The sequence below is a fragment of the Anas platyrhynchos genome, chromosome 1, assembly GCF_047663525.1.
Source record: "Anas platyrhynchos isolate ZD024472 breed Pekin duck chromosome 1, IASCAAS_PekinDuck_T2T, whole genome shotgun sequence".
Taxonomy (NCBI): Eukaryota; Metazoa; Chordata; class Aves; order Anseriformes; family Anatidae; genus Anas; species Anas platyrhynchos.
This window is the reverse complement of record NC_092587.1, coordinates 59,026,622-59,054,120: the sequence shown is the minus strand read 5'-3', so window position 1 is coordinate 59,054,120 and position 27,499 is coordinate 59,026,622. Positions and strand designations below refer to the sequence as shown.

At 36.4% G+C, this 27,499-nt stretch overlaps 1 protein-coding gene across 11 annotated transcripts in view; it reads left to right on the top strand.

The window, feature by feature from the left end:
• Positions 1 to 27,499, top strand: part of MYBPC1 (myosin binding protein C1) — an 81,388-nt gene that overhangs the window by 8,470 nt on the left and 45,419 nt on the right. For 4 of the 11 annotated variants that reach the window (XM_038164993.2, XM_038164971.2, XM_027449166.3 and 1 more), the window contains exons 2-7: positions 14,142 to 14,174; positions 16,995 to 17,036; positions 22,664 to 22,699; positions 23,062 to 23,097; positions 24,451 to 24,486; positions 27,006 to 27,110. In XM_038164993.2, the coding sequence (XP_038020921.1) occupies positions 14,142 to 14,174; positions 16,995 to 17,036; positions 22,664 to 22,699; positions 23,062 to 23,097; positions 24,451 to 24,486; positions 27,006 to 27,110 (288 nt within the window). Of the gene's footprint in view, positions 1 to 14,141; positions 14,175 to 16,959; positions 17,037 to 22,663; positions 22,700 to 23,061; positions 23,098 to 24,450; positions 24,487 to 27,005; positions 27,111 to 27,499 lie in introns of those variants that run through there. The other 7 variants (XM_038164961.2, XM_038164965.2, XM_072038643.1 and 4 more) reach the window with 7 other exon arrangements.

Here is a 27,499-nt window from a genome sequence, read left to right as displayed (position 1 = left end):
ATTTCTTACATAATTTGCTATCCCCTGGCCCTATGTCCAATTGAAAATAGCATGTGATATACTTCTCAAGGCAGTTGCCCTTGTATGTGGTGGCTACAGCAAGTTATTTTGATCAGGTGATTATTACAAAAAGCTCTGTTCTAATTTAATTCTCCATAGGATCAAATGGTGGTTTTAGTGAGTGTCTGAAAGCATTCAGTCGCACCATGATGCTTCCTGAGAGGCATCTGTATTAAAATACACGCTCATCATGACTTACAGTCTCAGAATACCTTCCTAATTTTGGTCATAAATGCCAAGAGTAGGTTGTAGTCACACACAGACACAGATGAAGAAAGGTTCCCTTTCCATACAGATTTATAACTCGACGAGTAATATGCATGGCCATGAACTGCAGAGACATTTGCTCCACTTCTTGTTATAGAACCAACTGGATTATAACATCTTGGGCGCCAAACAAAAGTAAATCACACAGTAGCTCAGACTGTTATTTTTTTTTTTCCTTCAGTGGGAGCCATGCCTTGCACAGCCAGAATGCAAACCCTGTCTGAAAGCCTGTTCCACATTTTGTCTTCTCACAAAGCCCTGAAGCTGTGATGAAAATTAAACTGAATACAGTTGCAGCTAAACCTGAAGGAGACTCCAAATGAAAAACTTACTGGTTCAGCTGATGGGCTAGGTCTTTCTCCTTAATCCTCACCTACTCCAACATGCTAGTGGACTAGAAAGAGCAGTAAGACAGCTGTTGAATGGCTGTTGAATGTCTTTGGACATTTTTGTGTTCATTTGCATCACTTTCTGCCACAGGATCTTTTTTTGTGCAAGAAAAGTGCACAAGTTATGTTCCCTAGCAGCAGTTCCAACAGTTCTATAAAGAAGAAATCTTCTTACCATCACTGCTTTGTAGCAACATTAGGATTCTCAGAATCTGGGCAGATTGTGCTAGTTTGGTAGGGCCTTTCACTATTTTCTGATCTGAAATAAAACATTTCAAGCCATATGCACATCTGAACATACATGACCTTGCATTTCTGTCCCTTTTCAAGAGGTTTATTAGTTTACAGTACAACTAAAGAATTACTGTTCCTAGCAAAAATTTCAGAAAACTTTTAAACCTCGGTGATGTGGAAAATGTGTATAGCTAGAGATATCTAGGAACAGACACACAAGAAATGCCATGCAGATGGAGTAAATCACTGACTAATAGCTTCTGGGTCTCGTGCTGCGATATTCACATAGATGCAGATATACATATACACACCATAGCACACTTGGTACCATCTGTTTTTATAAGAACTTAGTATCTAGGCCAAAAACCTTATTTTAGACCCAAAGAAAAGCTGCAATACCAATGGAGGCTGTGGCTGCCACTCCTCCACAGATGCAGACTTCAGTGAAGGCACAGAGGGTCAGATGCCTGATGACATTTTTTCCATGGCATTCCCTCCAGCCTTACTAATCTTTCATCTAAGCTTTCCTTAGCCCTATTTTTAAAGGGGAAATCTGACCTCTGTCCTCTGCCCCTTTTTCTTTGCCCTTGTTTTGCATTTCCATGTTTTGTAGTGAGGGCTTTTTCTCTTACAAGAAAAAGCTTTTTTAGCTGGACAGAAAGTATATTCAGTAAGCTGTGACTGTTATTCACAGCAACACCTCAAATGCATTCTGCTGTGATGCCCTATAAAAAGTTTTCTTTTATATATAACTGACATTTTGATCAGACCCTTTGCAGTTGTTCTGCAAACATCCCCTAATATAAGCTAAGAAAGTGGATGGAAATACCCTCTTTTTCATCTTGAATGAAGAGAGAAATAAATTCAACTCTGATGGTTACCTGCAGACGAATTAAATTATTTTTTTTTCAGTGAAAGCTTAAAATTCTCACAGTTTTCTGATATTTTATTTTCACTACTTCAGAATGAGATTGAGAGGTAGAAAAATTAACTGTATTAATACAGAGTGATGTACGTAACTTAGCATGCCTAATAATCACAAAGGGGCATATGTGACTGTCATGTATATAAATATTGGAGTGTGATGCACCAAGGATTTGCCTAGTGCCACATGTCCACAACATCATAGAGTCCCTAAATGTTTACCTGCAGAAAAAGACCTTTGTCCATCCACATGTGCAAAATACTCTCAAATGTTTTACAGTACAGTGCTTAATTCCAAACATTTGAACCACAATAAATATCCATATGCAATCATGCTTACAAAACAAAAACAAAAAACAAAAGCAAACCTGAGAGACAGATAGAGGAAGAGAGAGAACTCCCAAGGTCAATACACAGAAATGCCATTAACTAAGTTTCTGCTTTTTAGGGTAAATTCTGATTCTTATAGTGTTTGGCATCAGCAACACTACAACTCTGATACAAACATTTCCTGAATTACCAGTTAAATTTTTTTTGAAACCCTCTTCTCCAGATTTAGTTGCAAATCATCTTTGGATGCCATGTAGTGGAACAACGGCACTCACAAAAAACAGCAACCCCTAGATTTCGTAGCCCACGTACATCAGCTACCCTTAGTAAACTAAGAAAGTGGATGCTACTACCCTCTTTTTCATCCTGATTGAAGAAAGAGAAATGAATTCAACTGAAAAGCTATGAACTTTGGCTTTTTTTTTCTTTATCACAAGCCTGATGAGTAAAAATTAGTATTGTTAGCATCACATAGACATACGTAATGGATTATTAGTGCTATTTGAAATGATCTCTAATCACCTACATGCCTGATGGCCTCGGGACACAGTTCCTTGTTACAGAACTTGTAAGACATTGTCTCTTAATAGGAGGTTCAATACTAAAGTACAGATGGCAGGAAACTGTTCTTATCTGAAGGAAGTCTGAGAAGACTCTTCCTTCTTGAAAAGATCACAGAGTATCAGATTATCTGTCACCCACTGTCAAACAGACTCGAAGCGAATGCTTTTCTTATTTGGTATTTGGACACACTGTTGACACTGTAGTACTTATTACTTTGACAAAGAGCTGATAACAAGCTGAGAAATTCACTCCTGAGGGAATCCCAACATTTTCATCTTGTTTTTAGCCATGAACCTCAAAGAAATGTTGACCCGTTAAAAAACTACAAAATGGGAATACCAGCAGATTTTAATTTTAAATTGTTGATGTTTCATTCTGAAATTTGATTAAAATGACACCTATCAGCACATCTCAATAGTTTTCTTGTAATTTGCTGAAATATGTTACATGATTCATATCACCCCAGTCCTATGCTGATGCTCTCATTTCCCCATAACAGTCAAGTGGAATGGTTTCCCACTGGCAGGTACATACTCTCGTAACTCTCAGAACCAACCTGGGAAAAGTGCACATGAGATGTAGTCCTTACTGTGACTCAATCTACTTATAGAAAGCATCAGGTCCACAATGTAACTCCCATAAAATGAAAGTGTGAACGATTTCCTTGATTCAGAATGAAATATTTCAGGATATCTTAGCAAGAAAGATGTTGAGGTTTAGATCAAGAAAGAGTGAAGCCATTTTACAAATTATGAAAATAGTTCCTAATCTGGTTTGGAAATTATCTCATGATCTGAAAGGAAGTTCTCGTGGTTAAGTACCCATCTATTAGGAAGGCTGGAAGGAAAACCCAGGGAACTACAGGCCTGTCAGTTTGACTTCGATGCCAGGGAAGGTTATGGAGCAGATTAGCTTGAGTGCCATCACACAGTACATAGAGGACAACCAGGTGATCAGACCCAGTCAGCAGGATTTTATGAAAGACAGGTCCTGTTTGACTAACCAGATCTTCTATGACAAGGTAACCCATTCAGAGGATGAGGGAAAGGCTCTGGATGTTGTCTACCTAGATTTTAGTAAAGCTTTTGACAGTTTTCCACAGCCTTCTTCTGGAGAATCTGGCTGCTCACAGTTTGGATGGGTATATGCATCACTGGGTAAAAAACTGGGTGGGTGGCCAGGCCCAAAGAGTTGTGGTGATTAGCGTTACATCCAGCTGGAGGCCAGTCACTACAGGTGTCCTCCAGGACTCAGGATTGGGATCAGTTCTCTTCAATATCTTTATCGGTAATCTAGACAATGGGATCAAATGCGCCCTCAGTAAGTTTACAGATGACACCAAATTGGATGGGAACGTTGATCTGCTTAAGGGTAGCAAGGCTCTGCATGGGGGGATTGGATGGACTGGACTGATGGGCTGAGGCCAACTGTATGAGCTTCAACAACGCAAAGTGCCGGGTCCTTCAGCTGGGCCACAACAACCTCATGCAATGCTACAGGCTGAGGGAAGAGTGGCTGGAAAGCTGCGTGGTTGAAAGAGACCTGGGGGTATTGGTCAATAGCTGGCAGAACATGAGCCAGCAGTGTGCTCAGGTGGCCAAGAAGGCCAACAGCACCCTGGCTTGTATCAGAAATAGTGTGGCCAGCAGGACCAGCGAGGTGATTGTCCCTCTGTGCTCAGCTGTGGTGAGGCCGCACCTCGAGTGCTGTGTTCAGCTTTGGGCCCGTCACTACAAGAAGGACATCGAGGTGCTTGACAGTGTCCACAGAAGGGCAATGAAGCTGGTGAAGGGTCTGGGGAACAAGTCTTACAAGAAGCTCTAAGGGAACTGGGGTTGTTTAGCCTAGATAAAAGAAGGACCAGGAGACATTATCACTCTCTACAGCTACCTCAAAGGAGGTTGTAGCAAGGTGGGGTGTAGCAACAAGTGATAGGACAAGAAGAAATGGCCTCAAGCTGTGCCAGGGTGGATATTAGAAAAAAAAAATCACTGAAAGGACTGTGAAGCATTGGAACAAGCTGCCTGGGGAAGTGGTTGAGTCAGCATCCCTGGAGGTATTCAAAACATATGTAGATGTGGTACTTAGGGACATAGCATAGTGGTAGATTTGACCATGCTAGGTTGATGGTTGATGATCTTAGAGATCTTTTCCAACCTAGATGATTCTATGATTCTACAGTCTTTTGAAATAATTGCCCTGTCAATTTTATTTCTGAATTTTATCCTATAACTGGAAGTGCAATTGTCATTGAAAATATATTGTTAAATTTGAATAATAAATTAATGTAGTTCCTGAGCAGCACTTCATTTTCTGAAGCATTTAATCCAATAACCTTTAGTCTACTTTATCATGTTTTACAGCTTTCAGAGAGGAAGTAAGCACAGCTCCATGTACTGCTGTCATTGGTATCACATTGTGAAGCCTTTTGCTTTCACTTTTCCCCATGGCATCTCTGAACTAAGTGAAAGTCTTTGCTTTCGCATTATATATGTATATATATATATAGTCAAACTATTGCAGCGAAAGATGTTTTTCTCAGTTTCATATCTATCTATTGCTATATTTCTTTCACATGGTCAAACTTTTCTGATGAGTGACTTAATTGCTTTTAGTAAATACATAACAAGGATGAATTAGATTTGGGATATTTAAAGCAGAATTTCACTTGGCTGGGCTAGGAGTCATTTTGAAAGCTTGATTTCTTATTAGCATCTGAAACTGGAAATAAGTTATAAGTTTAAGCAACTTATTACATAGAAAATATTTTGCAACATTTCATGAATTTAAAGAAATCGAAGCTGTGCTGTGTTCATACATTTTGTGTCTATGCAGAAAAGTGTCCCAAATATTGGAGATAACAAAATCTGTCTTTCCACAGATTTGTGTATTTGACTCTGCAAATACTAAAACGTGGATTATTAATTTTTGGCGTATGACCCAAATTACTATTTTTTAACGTGGAGATGAGAATCAGGCCTGCTCCGTCTCCTCCTTGCTCTCTGAAAAACACAGCCATACCTGGGGCTGGGATCCCAGACAGTGATGCTGGACATATGCAATGTTGTTAGCCAGCAGCGCCACTTACGGGTCACTAGCAAATACGATACAGACCATCAGGTTTAGGAGCAGTGCGGATCAGTTTACAGGCCTTAATGGGACCTTTTTAACATACACTATAAAAAAGGCAGTGTGAATACTCATGAACTATAGGATAATGGGGGTGATTCTGTAGAGCTTGCAGTGCACTTACAGTCCCTTCTTAAAATAGAGTAAGACAAAAATCTGTGCTAACTGTTGAGACTTAGAGCTCCAGGCTTTCAGGTATGAAACTGGAGCGGTATCTCTCGGAGATTGGGAAGCTCAAATCAGGTACTTCAGGGCTCTATTATTGTTGCTCTTACAAAGTAAAAACAGGAGATTTACTGCTATCCTTTAGACATAGACTGTTTAACTGGAGCCAGAAGCATGCAGTACATTAAATAAATCAACATTAAAGAACCAATCAGATCATCAAGAATAGGTAGGTGATGAATATAAGAGTTTCTGGAGTATGGAATCATTTTTAACTTATGTTAAATTACTGATATATAAACTGAAATGGTGTCATAATATAGAAAAGTTTGAGAGCCTTTGTCATGGAGCATATCCTTTGCTACATTTAGTAGAAAGAAGCTGACTGGGTTCCACAGTTTTCACTACAAAAATATTGTGACAAAAATATCAGCTAAGAGTTTTTTTCAGTGACCTTTGGGATTGCATAAACCACATTTTATTACAAGTTTTGCAATTAGAGTTCCAAATGAAATGTTTTTATTTCCAAACTTGAAAGTAAAACCTACCATGGCAAGACATGGAATAAAAGATCAATCAGTATAGTCACAGACCCAGGCCTGCAGAATTTTTCAATGGCTTTGCAGGTACAGCTGTGCTGACAAACCCTTCCCTTAAAGGTACAGGCATGATGGCAAACTGAATTACGTTATCAGCATAAATAAGTCACTTTGGTAAACACTTTAACACATCTTAGCAAAGTTCTTTTGCTGTATAGATAGTGTAACCAGCAAAGGTTTGCCCACAAGATTTTTCAGGATAGATAGCATCACAAAAAAATTCAGTTTTGGAAGTTAAAAAACAGGACTTTGTTTTTAATGATGGAATAAGTTAGAAAACTGCTCAATGGGGAAAAAAAATCAAAACCATGCATGGCCCTCAAATTTTAGTCTACTTCCAGTCTGTAATCTGTGAGGTACAACCATGAATACTATTTTTTTGTCTCTCTCTTAGTTGCACAAGTGCTCAGCAGTCTTTTTTTTTTTTTTTTTTTTTTTTTTTTTAATGGATTCATCTATTTTAAACACTGTCAGCTCTGGGCAGCTGTCTAGTTCCCAGTTACAGTATATATGCAACTTCAAGCTTGCCAAGGAAGTCTTGCACCATCTGATGAGGGTGCTGACTGCTGATGGCTACCTCCCTGCTACCAGAGATGAGATATGTGTTTTATTGTTGTTGATTTTGTTCATTTCTTTTTTTTTTTTTTTTTTTTGGTTTGTTTGTTTTGAATGCATGGGTGATGTAGTCCTTTACTAGATAGCCTACTTGCACAAACTTAGAAGAATACAGTTATGCAAACCTATATTTTATTAAAGAAACTGTTGAAGGTCACGGTTACAGTGTTCTTTAATGATTAATCAAAGCAAAGTTATATAATGAAAGCAAAGTTCTCATAAGAAATGAGAAAGTTGTGAAAGCTCACATAAGATCAGATTTGTTTTAATAAGATCTTCACAGAAGAATGGGAACTGCAAGGAAAACAAACATGACCCAAGTGATGGTTGTTTTATCAATGGCAATGAAGGCAAAATCTGGAGTCAACAAGTACACCACAGCTCCTCAAGTGGATCTATAACCGGTTGCTTTGGTGTCAGCTCCACAGAATTCAATATTATTTAGCATTTCATTCCAACTGTTCACTGAGTTTTTCAGTTCTTCTTAATCAGGGAACATTCTGCATTCAATATATGATGTTTTGATCTGAACCCATGGCCCCTAAAATCAAGTATACGGACATTTCTTGAAACAGAAGTATTGTAGGTGAGATTGTATGTGAGGATTAATTATTATTCTTTATTTTGCTTTTTTTTACTCCCCACAAGCTGAAACTCTTTAGGAATGGTTTTGAATTTTAATCATATATAAACTTAAATCTAAAACTAAATACTAAGTTTATTTCTCCTCCATTCTCCACTTGAAGATGCATCAGTGGATTATGAAACTTTTAATTGCTGGAATATACAAATAATTTCAGCTTCAGTGAACATACTGACTTGTTCAATTTTTTGCAGTAAGAGATAGCATTTAACCCAAGGTTACTGCTTTTACATCTAACCAGAAACAGTTACAGAGAGCCAAAACAGACAGCCCCATCTGCCTACATCATCATTACAACTGGTAATGGAAAATAGAAATATATTAATAAATTTTATCAGTCTGATTCCATCATATTGTTGGTCACAATAATAGTAAGGTAGGCAAGGTATGAGAGCACCATTGCTTTTTAACTTTACCCTTTTAGACTGAAGTTTAGACAAAATGATTTCAGCTGGGATTATAGTTTATTGCTTCCACTCAGATTGGGAACTGTCTATAGAATTTATATGCAAGTAACATTATTTCTCTGTGGATAATTCAGATTCATGAGACAGAGGGAAGACCTTGTCTCTATGACTGTGTTTCTGTTTCGCAAACTGCTAACTATTCTACTCCTTATTGATAAGAATAGATGTTTACTTCAAGTTAAGTCCAACCGAATGCAATAGGAGCACTTTTATTGATCAGAAATTATTTTAGATGAAGCCGCCTGTCTCCCAGCTCATTTAATCTGTGGTCTCCTAAGACTACTGTTTACCAATGAAATGCTCATCATGCATTAATGCCTATGGTTTTGTTGAGCAAGATTCTGTTTTCCAAAAGATGAAACTATGGCTTTCAATCACATCACAGATGACCCTGTGACTCTCTACTGGCCTGGGTGAAGTGACCTATAGAAAATGGTCAAATCATTTTGAGTTATTTATCTTCTCCAGTTTTTTTGTTTGTTTGTTTGTTTGTTTGTTTGTTTTTGGTGGTTGGTTGGTTGGTTTGGTTTGGTTTGTTTGTTTGTTTGTTTGTTTTTCCAGGAAAATAAGCAGTAGTGAAAACAAGTAGCTTTCCTACTTTTCTCTGTTGATCATCTGGACATGAGGTTTGTCTAGCAACTGTTCCACATCCTTGGTCCTTCACTGCCCACCAATTTTGGTAGAGCACTTTCTGCCCCCAGAGAAAGCAATGTGCCACAAACGCAGTTCTAGTGTTTTTTAGGGTCTGCACAGAGAAGAATCCTCACATACAACAACTGCATAAGGGTTGCAGGGAGCCATGTTCTGTCCCCAAACTAGTATTTTGTCTATTTTTGTTTGACAAGCAGAGTCAGCACTTTAGGAATGCCTACGTAATAGTTATATTTGTATGATCCCTTGAAGCTATGTCCACAAGCTTAATCCACCTACTTAAATTTGACACAAGTTGACAGTCCTTTGTGACAAAAAGCATTAAGTGATTATCCTCGTGCTCTTTGACATATGAAAGTCACTTTAATATGCTGCTGTTGCACAGACAGATATCATACCTGTATCCATGGTGATGCAGCTATAGTCCTGGTTTCCCTTTCAGGTAAATGGGAGTAAGCCCTGTGGTCAGACTGGGTGAGATCCTGAATCCTTTGGCTGTTCTGACCAGAGTCTTTGCTGGGTTCTAACCAATCTACATTTAACTGCAGGAAGAAATAAATGCAGGAGACTTTCCTCCTCCCTCTTATGAATGTTCCAGCCCAGGGATAGTGAAACGCTATCTTTAGACTTTGTGCAAGCCCTTATTTAATGCTCAAGGTCATTTTCTTCACCTAAGGGGCGAGGTTTATGTTGGGGGGGTTGCAGGGTATTCATTAGTCTTTTTTTCAAAACACTGAGCATTCTTCTTAAGGCTACCCAAAACAAACCTTGTCATGAGCACAGAGTCACAAGATCAGAAGGGTCATACAGCCAGACCTCTTTCCCAGTATGCTGGAGATAACCTGCAGCTCTCAAATGGTCTGAACTGCAAGACTTGGGATACTTTGACTCCAGTGCACTAGTAAAGTAGGACCTGGGAACTTTTTTAGAACTGTCAGCATGCCTCATTATGTTTACACTCCAATGTGAAAAGTAATATATATGATGTCAGGGAGTTTCTATGCTTGTTGCTGTCACAGAAGCCAGTGGAAGTGGGAATTTAGAGACTTTGAAAACTGGCCACTACACATAAGCACCCTGTCAATTCCCTGCCAAAGCATCTTGTGGTTATTGCAGGTCGGATGTCAGTGCAGCCAGACCTAAAATGGAATTGAAGTTTTAAATAATGATAGTCCCAATTTAACATGTCTCTTAAGCATTTCCATAACTTTAGCACATGAGTAGCTCATGGAACTTTTAAAAACAGTTATATGTATGTATAGCAAGAGACTTTAAGTCTTATTTTGTCTGAAAAATTGAAGATGGTAAAAGTGGGACAGTGATGGAAAATAGTTGGTAATGGGTCAAATTGCATCTCCTGCTGATTTTCAAGGGTGTATGTATTATAAATCATACATAAAAATCTCTTGGCTCTAAGTGCTCATATCCTATGTCAAACTGGATCCTGAATGCGTCTCATGACATGGATGAGACATGAAAGCATTTCTGGAGATGCTTTCCTAAGTGACAGTTGTGTTTTCATTTTATTTGCTAACTACACTTCTTAATAGGTTATTTTTTCTTAGCAGTCACGTAGAATGTACTGATAATTCCTTTTCTTGTTGTAGACATATATAGTCAGCTGCTTTACAAGTTTCAAGTCCAACAAATAAATCAAGATCTGTGTTTAGCATGACACAACTCACTGAAATGCAAGATTCTTGGCTTCTTAAATAAAGAAGCGCATAGAAGAGACCATCACTTCTTGTTTTAGGAGCTGCAAGACAGAAATTAGCTTTAGTTGCTTAGTAGAAGACCAAGTTCACATTATGATATCAGCCCAGTTGTTTATCGGACCTTCAATGGGTTCTTTTCCCTGTAGCTCAAGAGGCTTGATCCAACCCAGTGAAGAATGGTGCTTCTCCTAAGGGGCAACACTTTCTCTACCATCAGCCCCCTGACAATGCGTTGACAGAGCACCATATTAGGCAACAGGGCTGTTGAGAATGGCATTTGGGAACTCCAGTGAGCATGCCTCCTAGGGAAAGACCACAACAGTAAGCTGCTGGTTGAGTGCATAGAGCCCTTTCCTAGCTGACAAGCCTGTTGCAGAGGTCAGCCAGAGAGGGCTATCATTCTCTGGGGAAGTGGAAACTACTCAGTGCTATTAATGTTTTTTTCCTGGCTGTCCTCAGGAATAGAACCGTAAGCCAAGCATGACCATGAAAGGGGTCGCACATGGCCAAAAGATTATGCTGAAGTATCTCCCACGTCTTTGCCACCTCCAATGCCTGGAACCATCTCCCTTCCTTTTTTGCCTCCCATTCCAAACTTCAGGTCTCTCTCCTCAGCTCAGTTTTTGCTTCAGTTTTCCTAGCAATAGCCTGAAAAACCTTGAACTGTGGTTTCAGAAAGAAACCATTGTCTTCCTGGACTGGCTTCAGCCATCTTCCCATGACAGAACTGCAGAATAGTTGAGGCTGGAAAGGACTTCTGGAGAGGGTCTAGTCCAACCTACCTGCCTAGAACAGGGTCAAGTAGAGCATGTTGCCCATAACATTGCTCAGGTTTTGAGTACCTCCTTGTATGTCTGCATATGTGAGATTAAGTTTGGACTATAGTAGTGGTTTAAGTCTGGCCTGCACTGTAGGTTTTGGACAACACTTGTGCCTGCTGCTAGGTAAGCCAGGACTGCAAAGATGTGTGATTTCTGACCAATGCCACTGTATGATAGGAGTCTTTGCATATTTGTAAAAATGTACAGGGGTCATAACATCAAGTTTTGGTCACGAAGGGTGACTATATTATATCACTGCAAAGCACTGCTTTGTGGAACAGCCATATCTAAACATTGAGTCTATAGTACACTGATAGGTTTACACTGGCAAAAATGTTTCTAGGAGGAACATGCATTTATTTATACAGTAAACTAAAGATAGTGACTATGTCTAGTTCACTGTGTTGAGTTGATTGCTGCCTTTAATTATAACTAGATGTTAAGTGTGAAGGCAAGATAAAATCTACAAAATAAGACCTGTGACTTATCTGGATTTGAACAGAATACAAAGTCATGCCTATTTTCTCCTGAAACAACATTCACACTTGCTAAACTACTCTCATTATCTGTTAATAATTAGTAGCAACCCAAATGGGCAATCTTTTATAAAAATCATTAATAAATGAAACTATTTGAGTGAAACCAATTAAAAATGCACTTACTTTGAGGATATGGCAGACCATGAAATAACTTTAAAAATGAAAGAAAAACTCAAGGGAAGTCCCTCAAAACACTCATAACCCTGCCATCTGAGAGTGGACAGTGCTTAGATCAGTGAGCTGGGGAGAATTTTCAAATTCAGTGGTAGTAAGAATACTCCCTGTTTCTAGCAATCAAATTCCCAAAAGATAAGTATAATTCCCATTAATTTCCAATATTTTCTGCTATTACTTTTTTCATACAAGAAAAAGACTTCCATACCACAGAGATGAGATTCTAGTCGTAGTGGGCGCAGTCAGAAATTTCACGATAATGAAGGGGTGATGTTCCAAAAAGTATTTTTCCTTATGGAAATTTTCATACTGTCCTTGGCCACAAAGAAAAACTTACTATGTTAGTATGTTAGTAGGTAGAGCAGTAAGACAAATTGCTATAAAGGCAAACTTTTTTTTTTTTTTTTTTTTCCTAATGAGACTTTGTGTCTGCTGGACTTTAATATACATTTTCCTTTTTATCCCATGATAGGTGCTGTGACCAGGCTTACAGCATTGAGCTCTTTCCCTCTAGTGAGGGATTCTGTTTGGACTCTCTATAACAATTTGTTACAGTGTTTGTGTATGTGACTGGAAGTTCCTAAAGCATATCACTTTCACACACTCAGCTTAAAATTATCTTTGCATTAAAAGCATTTCTCCCTTTTAAGCATTACATGAATTTGTTAAGAATGAAAAGTATGTTTTCTTTATATTTAGACCTGTGTGCAAAGGAACAGCCTTACCAGCATTTCTGTGTGACAGAAATGGAAACTTTATTTCCTGAACATGAGCTGAGATGGGGTCCCAAAGGTTAATGCCCGTAACATGACAAAAGCTAGTATCAGCCTTCTACTGTTACACTTGAGGATTTCAGCCTTCTAAATCTTTGCTTGTTGCAAGTAGTTGAGCTGTAAGTCAATAGACTATCTCCAATAAATATTGCATTTTCAACCAGTCTAGAGTTCTTATGCTTTTATAGGTTGACAATAAGCTTCTTTTAACTGTTTAAAAATTAAGCTTTATCCAGTTAATTTGTTCTTGTTTTCAGATCAGAGCACATGACATCCCAAAGAATAACATTAGAATAGGATAGAAAGCCTAGCTTCTGTATTATACAAATGAAAAGGGAACTGATTTAGATCAAAACAAACAAACAAATAAACAAAAAACATGAGTGAAAAAAAAGAAGAAAAAATATTAAAAAAATAAACTAACTAACTGTAGGTTCTACACAGAGCAGCTGGACTGATATTTTTTACTTTCTGCTTGCCCTGAACACTGAACTCTAGATCTGGTGTTGTGGTGAAAATGAGGCCTCTAGGTTCTCTGTACATGATCCTTCTCAATTAATGTATCCATTACACTTCACGATTAAAGACCTATCCCAGTTGATGGAAAATTTGCTCAAACATTAAGGTATCATCTGACAAAAGTGTATCAGTTATGATGTTGGCTTAGTAAGTTGTAGATTTAAGTACAGGCTCAGAACCAATTGACTGTAACAAATCAAACCCAAACTTGAAATTCAACTTGCATTCCATGATATTCCAGAGCTGTCCTAAAGCAAAACTGACTAAACGTACTTGGGTCCACCTATGGAAATTATTATGGAAATATACATGTAGATAAGTATTATATATCTCTGGACTGAACAAGTTCAATTCCCTCTTTTCAAAGAATATAAGCTTTAGGCTTCTGACCTTGTCATTGTAAAGATGTCAAGTATCGCCTGTGTGAAAGCCAACAAAATCTGAGAACTGCAATGAAATGATTAAACCAAACCGTGTACAAATTCAACAAATATACACCAAATACACAAAAACTATTTGCTTTTCTTGAAGCTCAATAGCTGTCTTCTTTCTTCATTTTTCAGAGACTGAAACTGAAAATGCACCACCACCTCCAGGTTAGTGTAAAAAGTGCTAATTGGTGCTGTAATACTAACAAGAGAATTGCATGAGATTAGATACTGCATAGACATACACCACGCTTTGTGTTTGTTGTCCTTTTGAAAGTAAGGAGCCAGTAAGAATGGCAAGGAAGCCTGCCCAAATATTTGTGTTGACTTTTCAGATTCAGTTTTGCTTTGAGAGAGACCTGATATTTACATAATGATGCAAATGAACATTTTCCTGTATATTTCCCTTCAGGGTACAGGAAAATGATGACTGCTTAAATTCTGTAGCTAAATTATGCAGTCTTCTTTGATGCCGAACAACATCTAATTACCTAAATATTCCTTTCCATTTCCCATTGAAGGTACAAGCTAAGCAAAGATGACAGAATCAAGCACTGGATTCATCTCACCTAATATTAGCCATCTGAAAACATTGCTCCACCTGTAAGCAGTGGAGCAGATCCTGGGATGTATCTGTTCATCTAATGAACGTTTAGATATATGGATAATGTATCTAAAACATCACTGGTTGTCTGTGTTTAGGCTACTAACCCAAGGAGTCCAGATGTCTAGATTTTAGTGGGTGAACACCTTTGAGGAAGCCAAAGTTAGGTGAGATGAAACTCATGCACGGGACTACGGTTTCAGGTAAAGCTGAAGCTCTGTGCAAAGCTGCTACCTTCTCTTTAGTGGGAGATGAAAAGTTATGCAAACCTTTGTCTTATGGATTTGATTTGCATTGAGAAATTTGTACTATATTCTCAGATGTTGGATAATATATATATATATATATAATAAATATATGTGTTACAGTTGTCTAATTTAACCATTTGGTGAGTTTTATTCTCTGTGTAGCTACCTGAGCAGCCATACCAAACACAAAAAATAAATTTCCAGTTCACATGTTAAACCTGCATGTACTTGCATCTTGCAAACTGTCATTTTTTAAGGCTGATTCAATACACTCTTGTTTAAATGATACACTCTTTCACTAAGAAATAGTAAAGTCTGAAGGCAAAAGTATCATTTGCCACAAGGAGTTTCATGTTGAAATAACCCTCTAATATTTTCATGCTAGTATGAGCTCTTTCATATTGCATATATTTAAAATGAAAAATAATATTTCAGTCATGATGGTTACACTTTTTTTTTCTTATTTTTTTCTTATTTTATCTCAACAGTAAGATCTTTACAGTTGATACTCCAAAATATTCACACTGGTGTTCTAAGTAGATACACTTTGTACTTGAATTCATGTTCTTCATCAACCTTAACTTTTAAGTAAGACTGAAAAGGCAGGCAGGTTTCTATAGCCAGAAAGAAATATGATTTTTGAAGCATTATTTGAAAATTTCTACCAATCCTGTCCAATAAGTAACATCTTCTTCCTTTCTTTTCAATTACACAGAATTAAATATGAAAACATTTCTATAACTATCTTCCTTTTCCCACCACCTTTACTTCTTACAATCTTCTGTAAAACAAGTAGGGTGTCAGTAAGTCTTTATGGTTAAGCACAAACCAAATTTTGGGGAAGCCATTGTAAGAACTCCTTCTAGATCTTAATGTCAAGCTATCAGGCTGTTATACTCAGTCAAGAATAAGATTTTCAAGTGGGATTTAAACATGCTATCACCTTCCAAAATAGTGAATTCTCTTAAACCCAGCTATTAGTGGGAAAGTAGCAAACCTCCCATTAAAAAGGAACAAGTTTGACCATCTGTCCAAGACAGACAATATTCCAGACAACTGGAGCTTTGAAATTCCTAACAACCAGAAGCAGCTAAGGGTCTGTCATGCCTATAGAATATGGCCTTGTCTTCCACATTTCAAGTTTTATTTTTGTAGTTATAACAGCTATGCACATGTGAGCAAGAAATTAGGAATAATATCCACTGGATCTCTCAAATTTTTCCTCCATGACACAAAAGTTATCTTAGCTTCACCTTGAGGGTATTATCCCATTGACCTTCACCCAAACCCAAGTAATACCAAGTACTTGACAGGTAAGTTCACCACACAAAGTCATTTTGCACAGTAAATAGAGTATTGAGTGTGTATTCCTTGAAGTCAGTACAATTCATATGACTTGACAAGCTCTTGTATGCAAATAGAATGACATAAAACCCAGAAGAATAGGAATCACAATAGGAATCCAATAATGAAATGGAGAAAACTTAGAAAATTTGATTTTGTTCAATCTATAGTTCAAGTTTTCTCACATATACTGGGTTAGAGTTATTTCACATACACTTCGTTGGAGTACATGAGAAGCTATCAACTATTCTGATCAAAAAAAAAACTCAAATCAAACAGTCTAGGTAAGATGAAAATGATAATGAAGAAGACAATGAGAAATAATTGAGAACACTCAATAAACTCTCTCTGTATACTGTCCTAAGGATAAACCACTTAGGGATCGGAATTCTGGATACCGTTAAAATATTTGGAAGTATCTCATGTATGATCCAAGCCCATTCATACTAACAATGTTATCTAATTCTTTTCAAAGGCTTTTGTAAATAACCCCAAGAACAAAAAACTAACAACTATTTACAAACAGTATGTAGCTTCCACTGAACACCTTTTTTTTTTTTTATAACTCATTCAAAACGTAGCAAATGCGCTGATATGCATGCATCTACATGTATAACAAATGCTTTATGGAATTACATTTGTAAGTGATATATACATGTATATTAATAATTCTTTAACCACAGTTATTCAATACTAGTGAACCTACAATATTGATATATATTTTTAATGCTGTGTAAGTTTTTCTTTTTACTTTAAGATCCTCTCAAAAATATACTTGTACTTCCTACACAGAACAAAAAACACCACAGGAAGGTGGAACTGAAAAGGGTAAAGGTGAGTTCAAAAATATATTTCAAAAATGTGCAGTAAAGAGAACATTCCTAAATGCTGTTCTGATGCTGCATTGCTTGAGTAGAAGCTGGACTCAGGATCTTGATCTTGCTGCCAAATTTTAGAATTGTGATGTGAAGCTTCCAATATCCTTCTGCATGACTTACGCAGTACAAGCAAATTTAGATTCTTATGAGTATCTTCAAAAGTTCCTTGAACAAGACAGACACTTTTTAGTAACAATAACTATACAGACTGTTCTTCTTAATAGATCAAATTTCAAGTGATTTGCATGAGCAGAAAGCCATCTTTAAGTGAACATGAATGCTGGCACTGACCAAGCTTGCTTAAACTCAGATACTACACACATTGGTAGCTTTTAAAAAGTGGGGAAAATCTATAATTCTAAGCTGTTTCTATTCTATCACAGAAACTTTATATTGCATATTCTTCCTTCCAGCACATTCCTCTTTCCTTCCCCATTGGGAACACAGTTGCTGAGGTCATTAGAAGTTCTGAAAAAAAGTCTTTGAGGACTGTCTACTGTGAATAAATACATCACTGTTCCATTACCAATGCGTGTAAAATCTGTTCCATTTTCAATGCGTATTTTGTATTGCTGAGATTAGACTTCAGCTCTGTTGGAAGTTCTTCCAATTAAGAAGACACATTTTGAGGGAACTGGGTCAAATTCCACTCCTTTTTGTACTTCCCGCTAAAGTAGAATTCAAACAGCTCATCAGCTTATTTTGAAAAGAATAATCTTTTTAATTTTTCATTCTGACAAAAGGTTAAACCAGAACAAAATATACTTTTAACTGATGCTTGCTTTTATTTGGCGCGGTTTTGCTTTTTCATGGTAAATCAAGAAATGGGTTGCTTGAAAATATGTTCTGCCTTTTGGTCTCCTAGACAAAGTTTTGCCTTTTAGACACACTGGATTCACACGCTTATAATTGCAGATTTATTTAACAAAGGCATGCATGGCCATTTTTCTCAGCAAAATCAAAATGCACCGAGAATACGTGATTCAAATACTCTTTAGAATATAAAATTGCTGAACCAAGCTTCAGTGCATGTTATTTTGCTAGCTATCTTTGCATTGAGCAATTATTTTGACAAACAACATTTTGTGTGAGTAATCAAATCTGTCATCTTGGTAATGCAAACATAATTCAGGAATAATTTGCATGCCTAATGATAGGAACAAAGATGAAGTTCTTGCCTTGGGCTATTTTAGCAGTTAGTTCTGCTTGGTTTAATCTTGACATGAGAGAAATGTTTGTTCCTGAAGTTAACATGTACGGTGTTCTCTCTACTGTTCACAAGCCTACATTTTATTGAACTAAAAAGAAAACATGGTAGGTATCACATCAAATACTTCTGTTATATTTTTATACACAATTATACAATTTCTGTGTTGAATTTAGAGAAGAACACAGGTATTTCCTAAAGGCAAAAATTCTTTATTGGTGCTTACCCTATCTAGGAGGATATTGCAGGCCAAAAATTGTTTGAGATTTCACCTTCTGTCGTGCTCCAGTGGAACTGTCAACTTTGCAAACAATGTATATGTCAATGCCAGACACTCAGCATTTTCAGCAGTATTTGTCTTTTTTTTTATGACACAAATATATTTGTTGAACAGTATAATGACATTGTTCCTATCAGCTACTGTTCTGTTGCAGTGTCACCAACAAAGAAAAAGTAAATTTTCTGAGAGCAATTCCTTCATGTTTGAATGTCAAAAGAAAATCTTTATAATGGTGATCATGATGCACAAATCAGGAAATGGTTTCATTTCTCCCATTTGTCCAAAATCAACAAGGAAATGAAGGCAGAAACAGCCAGAGGTCAGCTTTGTATAAGCTACTTATAAAACCATGTCTGTAGTTTCAGAAATAACAGATTTAGGTACTTCTCCAAATGGGGAATGAAATAGAAAAAAAATCATATCTGCGTTCTGCAGTGATCCTAAGATACCTGGGTGCTAGCAGTTGTGTCTACTTTGTTGATAATTTACAAAAAAATGTATGTAGGAATCTGGGATGGCCTCTTTGGTGCAGTCAGACAATGCCTGAACCTGGTGTCTAGGAAAGAAAGCTTGGTCCATAATTATGGAGCACGGGGTACAAAATTTTCCCCTCGTTTCTAAGATGACATTAGCTGCAGAAGTTAGGAGATGAAGTATACCTATCTGTGTGTCTGTTTTACTGTTCTATTTCTTTTTAGTAGTTATTGTCTGTGTGAAATTAAATATTTATGTCCCTTTATGTTCACTGTAAAGTTAAGAAATGAAGGACTGTGTGATAAACTCTTTGTTACCTTGTCATTGTTTTGCTATAACATCAGTACTTCACAGCAGTAATTTATTTGTGGGTGTGTGTACAATAATAATTTATTGTATTTCTAGTTTGAAAAACATCTGAGTTTTGTGAAAAACAAAACAAAACAAAACAAAACAAAAACAGGATACACATGAGCATACCTTTTATCTCCAGGTCAAAAAGTGACAGCAGAAGTCCTGCCTAATTTACTATGTTATCCTGAACTCATTCATTTTACATTCTTCTGCATTCGTTTTTAATTTCAGTGTTATCTTACACATTGATTATTGTTATAATTGTTTTTCTAATTGTTGGAATAAATGAACTTTAATATCAATTTGCTCATTCCTTTTTAGGTCCAATCCATCTATTCAGATTTACTTATCTCTTTTCTCTAGGTTACATCCAACCATCTAGTAAAACATCTGCATGTTTCATTCTTGTATTTCTTCAGGTTTCACTTATCCATTCATGTCTCTACTAAAATTCCATTGCTGATGTATGTACTTTAGTTTCTGAAGGGATAAGTCCCATTGATGGGACTCATGAATGATGGTGAAAATCAGATGGGTAACTAAAGGCAACTAAATTTCAAACTGTTTGTCTTAGGAGGCTTAAAGTGTGCTCAATAATTCTAGCACAAACTAAAATGACAGAACCAGTTGGCTGAGTTACTCTCAAATTATTTATGTAGAGTGAAGACAGGGGTTTGCTCTAAGTGATGTTTATCTACTTCCTGTCTTAACCCTGAAGACTTACTCCAATGTGCAGTAGTACAATAAATAAATAAAATGTTAAGGTGCTTTAAAGTCAACTGCAGCTGCAAAACAGTGTCTCTGCCCTGGCCAGAACTCCTGCTTACATATTCCTGCCGTACCTCTCATGCCAGCTCCCTTGGTCATCAGTGAGTGACACCAAGGGAACACTAAAGAAAGATCAAGTTCACCAGGTCTGTTCACCAATTGAATCAAGTTTGAGATGATGCTCAAGTGGAGGAAATTTCAAAATTCACATGTTCAGTTATGTGGGACCAGACTTTTGACATTGACACATGGCTTTCAAGTATTCTTTTTAAATAATAATAATAACAATAACAACAACAACAACAACAACAACAACAATAATAATAATAATAATAATAATAATAATAATAATAATAATAAGTAAAATAATAGCTTAGAATGATTTTCCCACTTCTGCAAAACATTAAATTTATCAACAATGTGACTGATAGCAGAATCTCAGCTTCCACTTTTGTGTAACAGATTTCAAATCAAGGGAAAGTAGGTCTAAAATTCTGCAGACACATTTGCAGTGGAATAACTTAGCCTTGCATTAATTTATTTGCTAGCACTATATGTTAAAAAATCTGACATGACTTTGTCATTACTTTGCTTTCACTGAAAATGGGTATCTTCAATGTCTGCTGATGTCAATGGAAGATTCAGGTGGTGAGAACTTTTCCACTTAACGTCTGCTTTCCTTTCCTTTCCTTTCCTTTCCTTTCCTTTCCTTTCCTTTCCTTTCCTTTCCTTTCCTTTCCTTTCCTTTCCTTTCCTTTCCTTTCCTTTCCTTTCCTTTCCTTTCCTTTCCTTTCCTTTCCTTTCCTTTCCTTGCCTTGCCTTTCCTTTCCTTGCCTTTCCTTGCCTTTCCTTTCCTTGCCTTTCCTTTCCTTGCCTTTCCTTTCCTTTCCTTGCCTTGCCTTGCCTTGCCTTGCCTTGCCTTGCCTTGCCTTGCCTTGCCTTGCCCTTGCCCTTGCCCTTGCCCTTGCCCTTGCACTTAAGAAAACACATTTATAAGATAACAAATTAATCCTTCATGTGCAAGGCTTCTATTGCAACTGACATCCTCTTCCCAAGGGAATTTTTAAAAGAAGTCTAATGAATCATTAAAAAGGAATGAGTAAAGTGTCAGGGATAAGCATGTAAATTCCGCATAAATTCTGCATAAAAAAAAAAATCTATCAAGCATAAAATTTAATACGACCAGAATTCTTTAAAATGCAATTAAATTTTATGTGTTTTTGCCATAGGTTTTGCATTTGTCCTTGAAAAAAAATAAAGACAAGTTTAAAGATGACTTCAGAGTTAAAAGTTGATTCTGGAAACCCAAATCTGGAAAAATTCTAATTAAAAATGTGGGTTAATATTATTCTAGTTCAACTATCTTTTCCTCCACTTTGAAATGTTCTCCAGCTTATTTTTTGTTACATTTTAAAAGACATATTGTTATCTTTGTTTTCCATATATATTAGATCCTAAATATATCTAGTTTATTCCAGCCTTTCTACTAAACATGTCTTTTTTCTTTTCTTTTCTTTTCTTTTCTTTTCTTTTCTTTTCTTTTCTTTTCTTTTCTTTTCTTTTCTTTTCTTTTCTTTTCTTTTCTTTTCTTTTCTTTTCTTTTCTTTTCTTTTCTTTTCTTTTTTCTTTTCTTTTCTTTTCTTTTCTTTTCTTTTCTTTTCTTTTCTTTTCTTTTCTTTTCTTTTCTTTTCTTTTCTTTTCTTTTCTTTTCTTTTCTTTTCTTTTCTTTTCTTCTTTTCTTTTCTTTTCTTTTCTTTTCTTTTCTTTTCTTTTCTTTTCTTTTCTTTTCTTTTCTTTTCTTTTCTTTTCTTTTCTTTTCTTTTCTTTTCTTTTTTCTTTTCTCTTCTTTTCTCTTCTTTTCTCTTCTTTTCTCTTCTTTTCTTTTCTTTTCTTTTCTTTTCTTTTTATTATTTGACTTTTAAGACCTTTCATGTATTTTTATCAGAAACTGGTATCTCTGTGATTTCTTGTCAACATCCAAAATTCAAAGATTTAGGAGATTGTTATAAAATTAGTCTTTATTCTGGATTTCTGATATTCATGATTACAATATTTCGGGTTTAATGTCATTTTCATGTCTCGTAGGCTTTTGATTTATATAAATACGTATCTATCATTGTACTTATGAGTTTAAACAAATTTTAAATCCCTGGATTTTGATTGCTTCTAATTATTTAATACCTGATGATTGTTAACATTCAGTGCTCTTAAAAGGAAAATCCATTGTGATGATCATAGTTCTGTCTTTGTTAACATTCAGTGCTCTTAAAAGGAAAATCCATTGTGATGATCATAGTTCTGTCTCTATTTTAAGGCATTATCTTATAATATGGGGGGGGGGGAGGGGGGGAGGGGGGAACAAGTTGTTTATTCCTTTCATTTTATATTAGTATTCCAATAGGGAAATTATAAAGTATAAATACCGGGGACTATTTTTAACTGTTGCATATCTTGACTTAAATGTTGCTGAATGCATATATGGTGCACATTTTAATTGCAGACATGGACACCAGAGAAATGGCATCTTCCTCAGAAGGTCAGATATGTGATTGACCTTGATTTCATTGTGGCTTTTTATGTATTTACTGTGGATTACATCTCTAACAAACAGAACCACTCAGCAGCTTCCATATAAACTCATGATTTAATAATAGATCACTGTTCACATCTCATTTTTCTTTTACTTGCTTGAAACATTAAGGTTTACCATTCCAGCTACTGAATTACGCAAAGCTTTCTTCATCAGTTTGAAGTTTCCATTGTGAGTGCTCCTGACTATTATGATTTTTCCCTTTCTTTTGCAGGTTTTACATTTTCACATAGTTGTTTTAAAGCAGATGATCGCCTGTGCTTTGAGTTTCTTTACGCACTTTTTTTTATTTGTATTTCTTTTCACAGATGAAGATGACACTTCAGCTGGTACACCACCAGCAGGTTAGGACTGACTGTGATAGTGCTTTGTGTGTGTATGTATGTATGGATTTTTCTCATGAGTATTAATGAAGAAAGAGTCCAAACTTTTGGACTGAACTCAAAACACGCTCATTAGAGAGTAAGATTTTTGCGGTACCCAAAATTAAATTAATCCATGTTCTGAAGTACAGGACCTTCATACCAGACAAGTTTCTTTCTGGTCCTGTCTTGAGCTTTTTGTTAGAACTTTTGCCATTGGAAGGTAAAAATCAGTAAGCATCTCTGAAGGCAATTCCCCTTAGTCTGTTACTATTGACAAGTACAGAATGAATTTCTAGGTTAATCTTGAGACCAAACTCCAGAATTAAAAATAAAATAGTTGCCTTATAATTTCAAAATAAATTTATCCACAGAATTGTCTATCAGCTCTCCTTAGGCCATATGTCTTACCTACAAGACAAGTAGTTTTAATTTACCACTCCAAGCCATCACTGCCAAGCTGGCAGACAAAATGCCTTGGGTAGTTGGCAGAAGAAAAGCAGCAGTACAGCGGTAATTCATAGTAGATGTGACATGGGCAACACTTCACCATCATTTGCTTAAAGAAAAACAATGTTTTTTAAAGAGATTAGACTGAAAGAAACAGATTTTGGACACTAAAAAGGCTTTGCAGCGTGTCGAATGAAAAACTTTAAGAAAAAACTTTCTTAAAAATAATAAAAAAATAAAAAAGCTAGTTAAAACTTTTAACTAAAAATATTTTGAATTATCTTCACTGCCTTAAATGATCACATTTTCTTTGTCCATTCCAAAAGACTTTGCATTATTAACCATGGGATGCATGCTATCTGGAAAGTCAGTAGCAGTACATTGATTTACACTGTCAGAGAACCTCACTGGTAAGAGCTAAAAATATAAATAATGTTTTAAATTACAAAACCATGACATTTAATTTCAATTATTAATAATAAATTTTTAAACATAATAAATAAATAGACTATTTAAACAATTTGAAGTACTGTTCCCTCAGAAAAATATTGAAGAATATAAAACAACCTCTAATCTAAAATCACCCAAATCACGAGGAAAGTATCAGCTTCATTGAAACCTTCTAAAAATGAACCACTAAAAATAAAATCTTGAATGGGAATTGAACTGAATTTAGGTTTTCTAGAGAAAAGGGGAAAAGATTTCTGATTTTTTTTCTAAACTGTCCACTTCCTTTTTCTGGTGTTCAACCTCATGGGTACAGTCCTAAATATTTATTCTAATCTCCTTGCATGAAGAATCAATGTTCTTAAAATCCCAATGACCTGAGGCCAGTTAAACTGTAATCTCCGAGCTGGTGTCATCTAAATTGCTCTTCCCTTTCAGATGGGATGTCTAAGCCAGCGGAAAGAAAAGATTCAGGTGAGAACTCCTGAACAACATGTTGAAACACTCCAAATTTTACATGATAAAATCATTATTAATGAGTTATTTATTAAAGATAGTACTTAATTTTAATTCCACTGTTTATACACATTAACTTTTCAAATGCTTTTAAATATCAGAGTCTTAAATAGGTTTCTAACAGCTAAACTGAGAGAGAGAAGGCTTTGATGCACCAGACAGGACATGTATCAGTCTTTACACATACATACATACCTATCTATCTATATGTATTTCCATATAGATAGATATGCAACTATTCCCTTCCTCAGCCTACAGGGTGGCAGTGGCATACCTGAATCCAATACACAGTCCCCAGGAGATCTGTAGGAGAATGGCTTCTTCTCACAGCTCAAAGGATGGTGGGGATAACTTAGCAAAGTCATAACCTCTTTCTTCCTACTCTGCCAGGTAACGCATACTACACCCAGTTTTGTGGTTTCAGGATTTGCAGCCTCTGGAACAAAATGAGCAGCAGGTACTTCAACCATGGTTCTTGAACTGGCATAGCAGCCTATGCCAGGCCCACGAGGCAACGTCAAACCCACGTTTTGTTCTGTTTGTTTAATAAACAGGAAAAAGCTAATATCCAGAGGTGATGATAATATGTATGCATTACTTTATGTGGTACTGAATTAATGAGTCTATGTAAGTTTATTCCATTTATTAATATCCTTTTTTCCATTTCATCCTGTGGTGTCTCAGGTTCATTACTGCACGTGACAAGTTCCTGTTCCAAGCACTGTTAGATCCTTCTGCTCATATCAGTAACTCTCACTTGTTCTTTTGTTAAGTGTTTCCATATACTAGTATATTATATCAGCATAATCTAAATATCTTGATTATATAGACTATATATAGATATGTATCTATATATATTTGTGTGCATGTATGTCTGCATATGTCTTCATATATGTGTATATACGTGTGTGTATATACATGTATGTCTTTACATGTGAAAAATATTGTACAAGCAGAAATATACAGAGGTATTAGGCACACCATACATAATACATTGAAAGAATTAAAGGCAAAGATGTTACAGCAGAGCTATCTAGCATTTTGATGTCTTTTTGAAATTTCTAATAGACTCCGGGATAATAAAAACAGTTTATTTGTATTTTCTATGGTTGTTGTTGCAATAGCAATTTTAATGAGTTGAAAAGGTTCCTATAGTAGTAATCTCTATGAGATAGAAAGACAATTTTGATTTCTAACTAGTTTCAACGGAAAATACTGAGCAGGGAAAGGATCTTAAAATTTCAGAGTATGTATGGAGAAGATGAAAAAAGTTGTTTAATTGGCTCATCATTAGTTACAAAAAACAAAATTAGTTACAAAACCAAAATCAAAAGAGTACTGGATAAACTACAGAAAGCTATCTTTGAATCAGAAATAACTAGAAGTCCCTTGGGAGCAAGGGATGCAGCTCTGGTTTGAAAGACATGGCCTGCTTTGTTTGGTACAGCTAAACATTTACACATTTGCCCTGCTCTTTGGTACTGCCAGGGTAGCACTGGCTTGACTCAGTTTTACCTATGAACTGACCAGAACTCCTCAAAAGAAAAGAGATGTGACAAGGTCTTTCTTGGAATGAGACATACTTTGCCTTTCGGTAGAGAGGTACCCTCTTTTGGTAGAGACAGTCACTATCTTGCTCTCCCTGCCTTTTCTGCTAGGAATTAGCTTTAAGCATGCTTTTGCATGCAAGAAATAACCGCACAACACAAAGCCCTGGATATTCAGATAAGTAGAAACACCAGGAACACACAGGTGTGCTGGCACAGTTTTCTGCCTTGGGAACGTTGCTCACTTGCTTCTTCTCTCACTACCATTGCTCCTTTTCAGTTCCAAAATCTGTTTCTAGAAGAGAAGATGCTGTGCCTGAACATGTGATGGAATCATTTGCATCTGACGAACTATTTCTCTGTAATGATCAATTCCCAAACTCTCTGTTTCTATCATGATAGAAGAGAACAAAGCTCAAAATTAAGCTTCATCAGTGGCCTATTTTGGAAGCAAAAGGGACAAACTAGCTTGTACAATGAGTTTGAGTTTGGGAGACACTCACAGAAATGATACATCATCTGTGTTTTGTGTGTGGTTATAGCTGTTTGTGTTTTCAGAACCTCCATCTCTGGTTTCCCTTCTGAAAAACAAAGAGCTGACCTTTGTGTATTGCCTCTGTAAAGCACTCATGGTTGAATGCTGGTGCCATTCAAGTTGCCCAGTACCCGCCTTGGCTGATCAGGTTGCCCTCTCTTCTTCCCTAAGAGTTTCATTTTCTGTCACCACAGAGGTAGCATTCTTTCAGGAACTGTACACAATGTGACAGCCAATCCATGGATGTCAGTGTGAACAAAAACTTACATATTTTTCAGGACATCTGAAGAAAGAGGTAATAGGGTTAGACAGTTTAGTGAGTTCAGGTAAGTGTATTATGGAGGGAGTAAAACATGCTCAGATAATTGATATTTCCCTCTCTCTCTGCATCTCAGTATGGTCAATTGGAGATGGAGCTCCAGAGGAGACAGAAAAACGCGATGACTCCCAGAGATCCACCTTATTCGTCGAAAAACCACAGAGTGGTTCAGTGAGTGTTGGTAAGTGCTTGGAAACAAAATTAAAAGCCACTTCCAGAGAGACAGAGACTGAAAAGAGGTATGTGCATTTCAGACAGTGCTCAAGTTTCTGCCCCCAGCTACAAATACTTCCACTGATTTTACTTGGATGTGACGTCCACTCTTTGAAGGCAAAACAGAATTTAAAAAGTGAAGCAAAAATAAATAAATAAATAAATAAAAATTCAAAACTAACTTAAATAATTTACTGGGCACAATGGCTAGGAGTTACAGTTTCTGGAGAAGAAAGCTGATTACTATGGTGCTGTCGGTTTTAATGTTATTGATATGTCAGGAAGATCTCATCTACGCAGTAGCCTGGAGATTCCCAGGTCAACTTTTATGCACTGCAGCTGCATGTAAATCAGCAA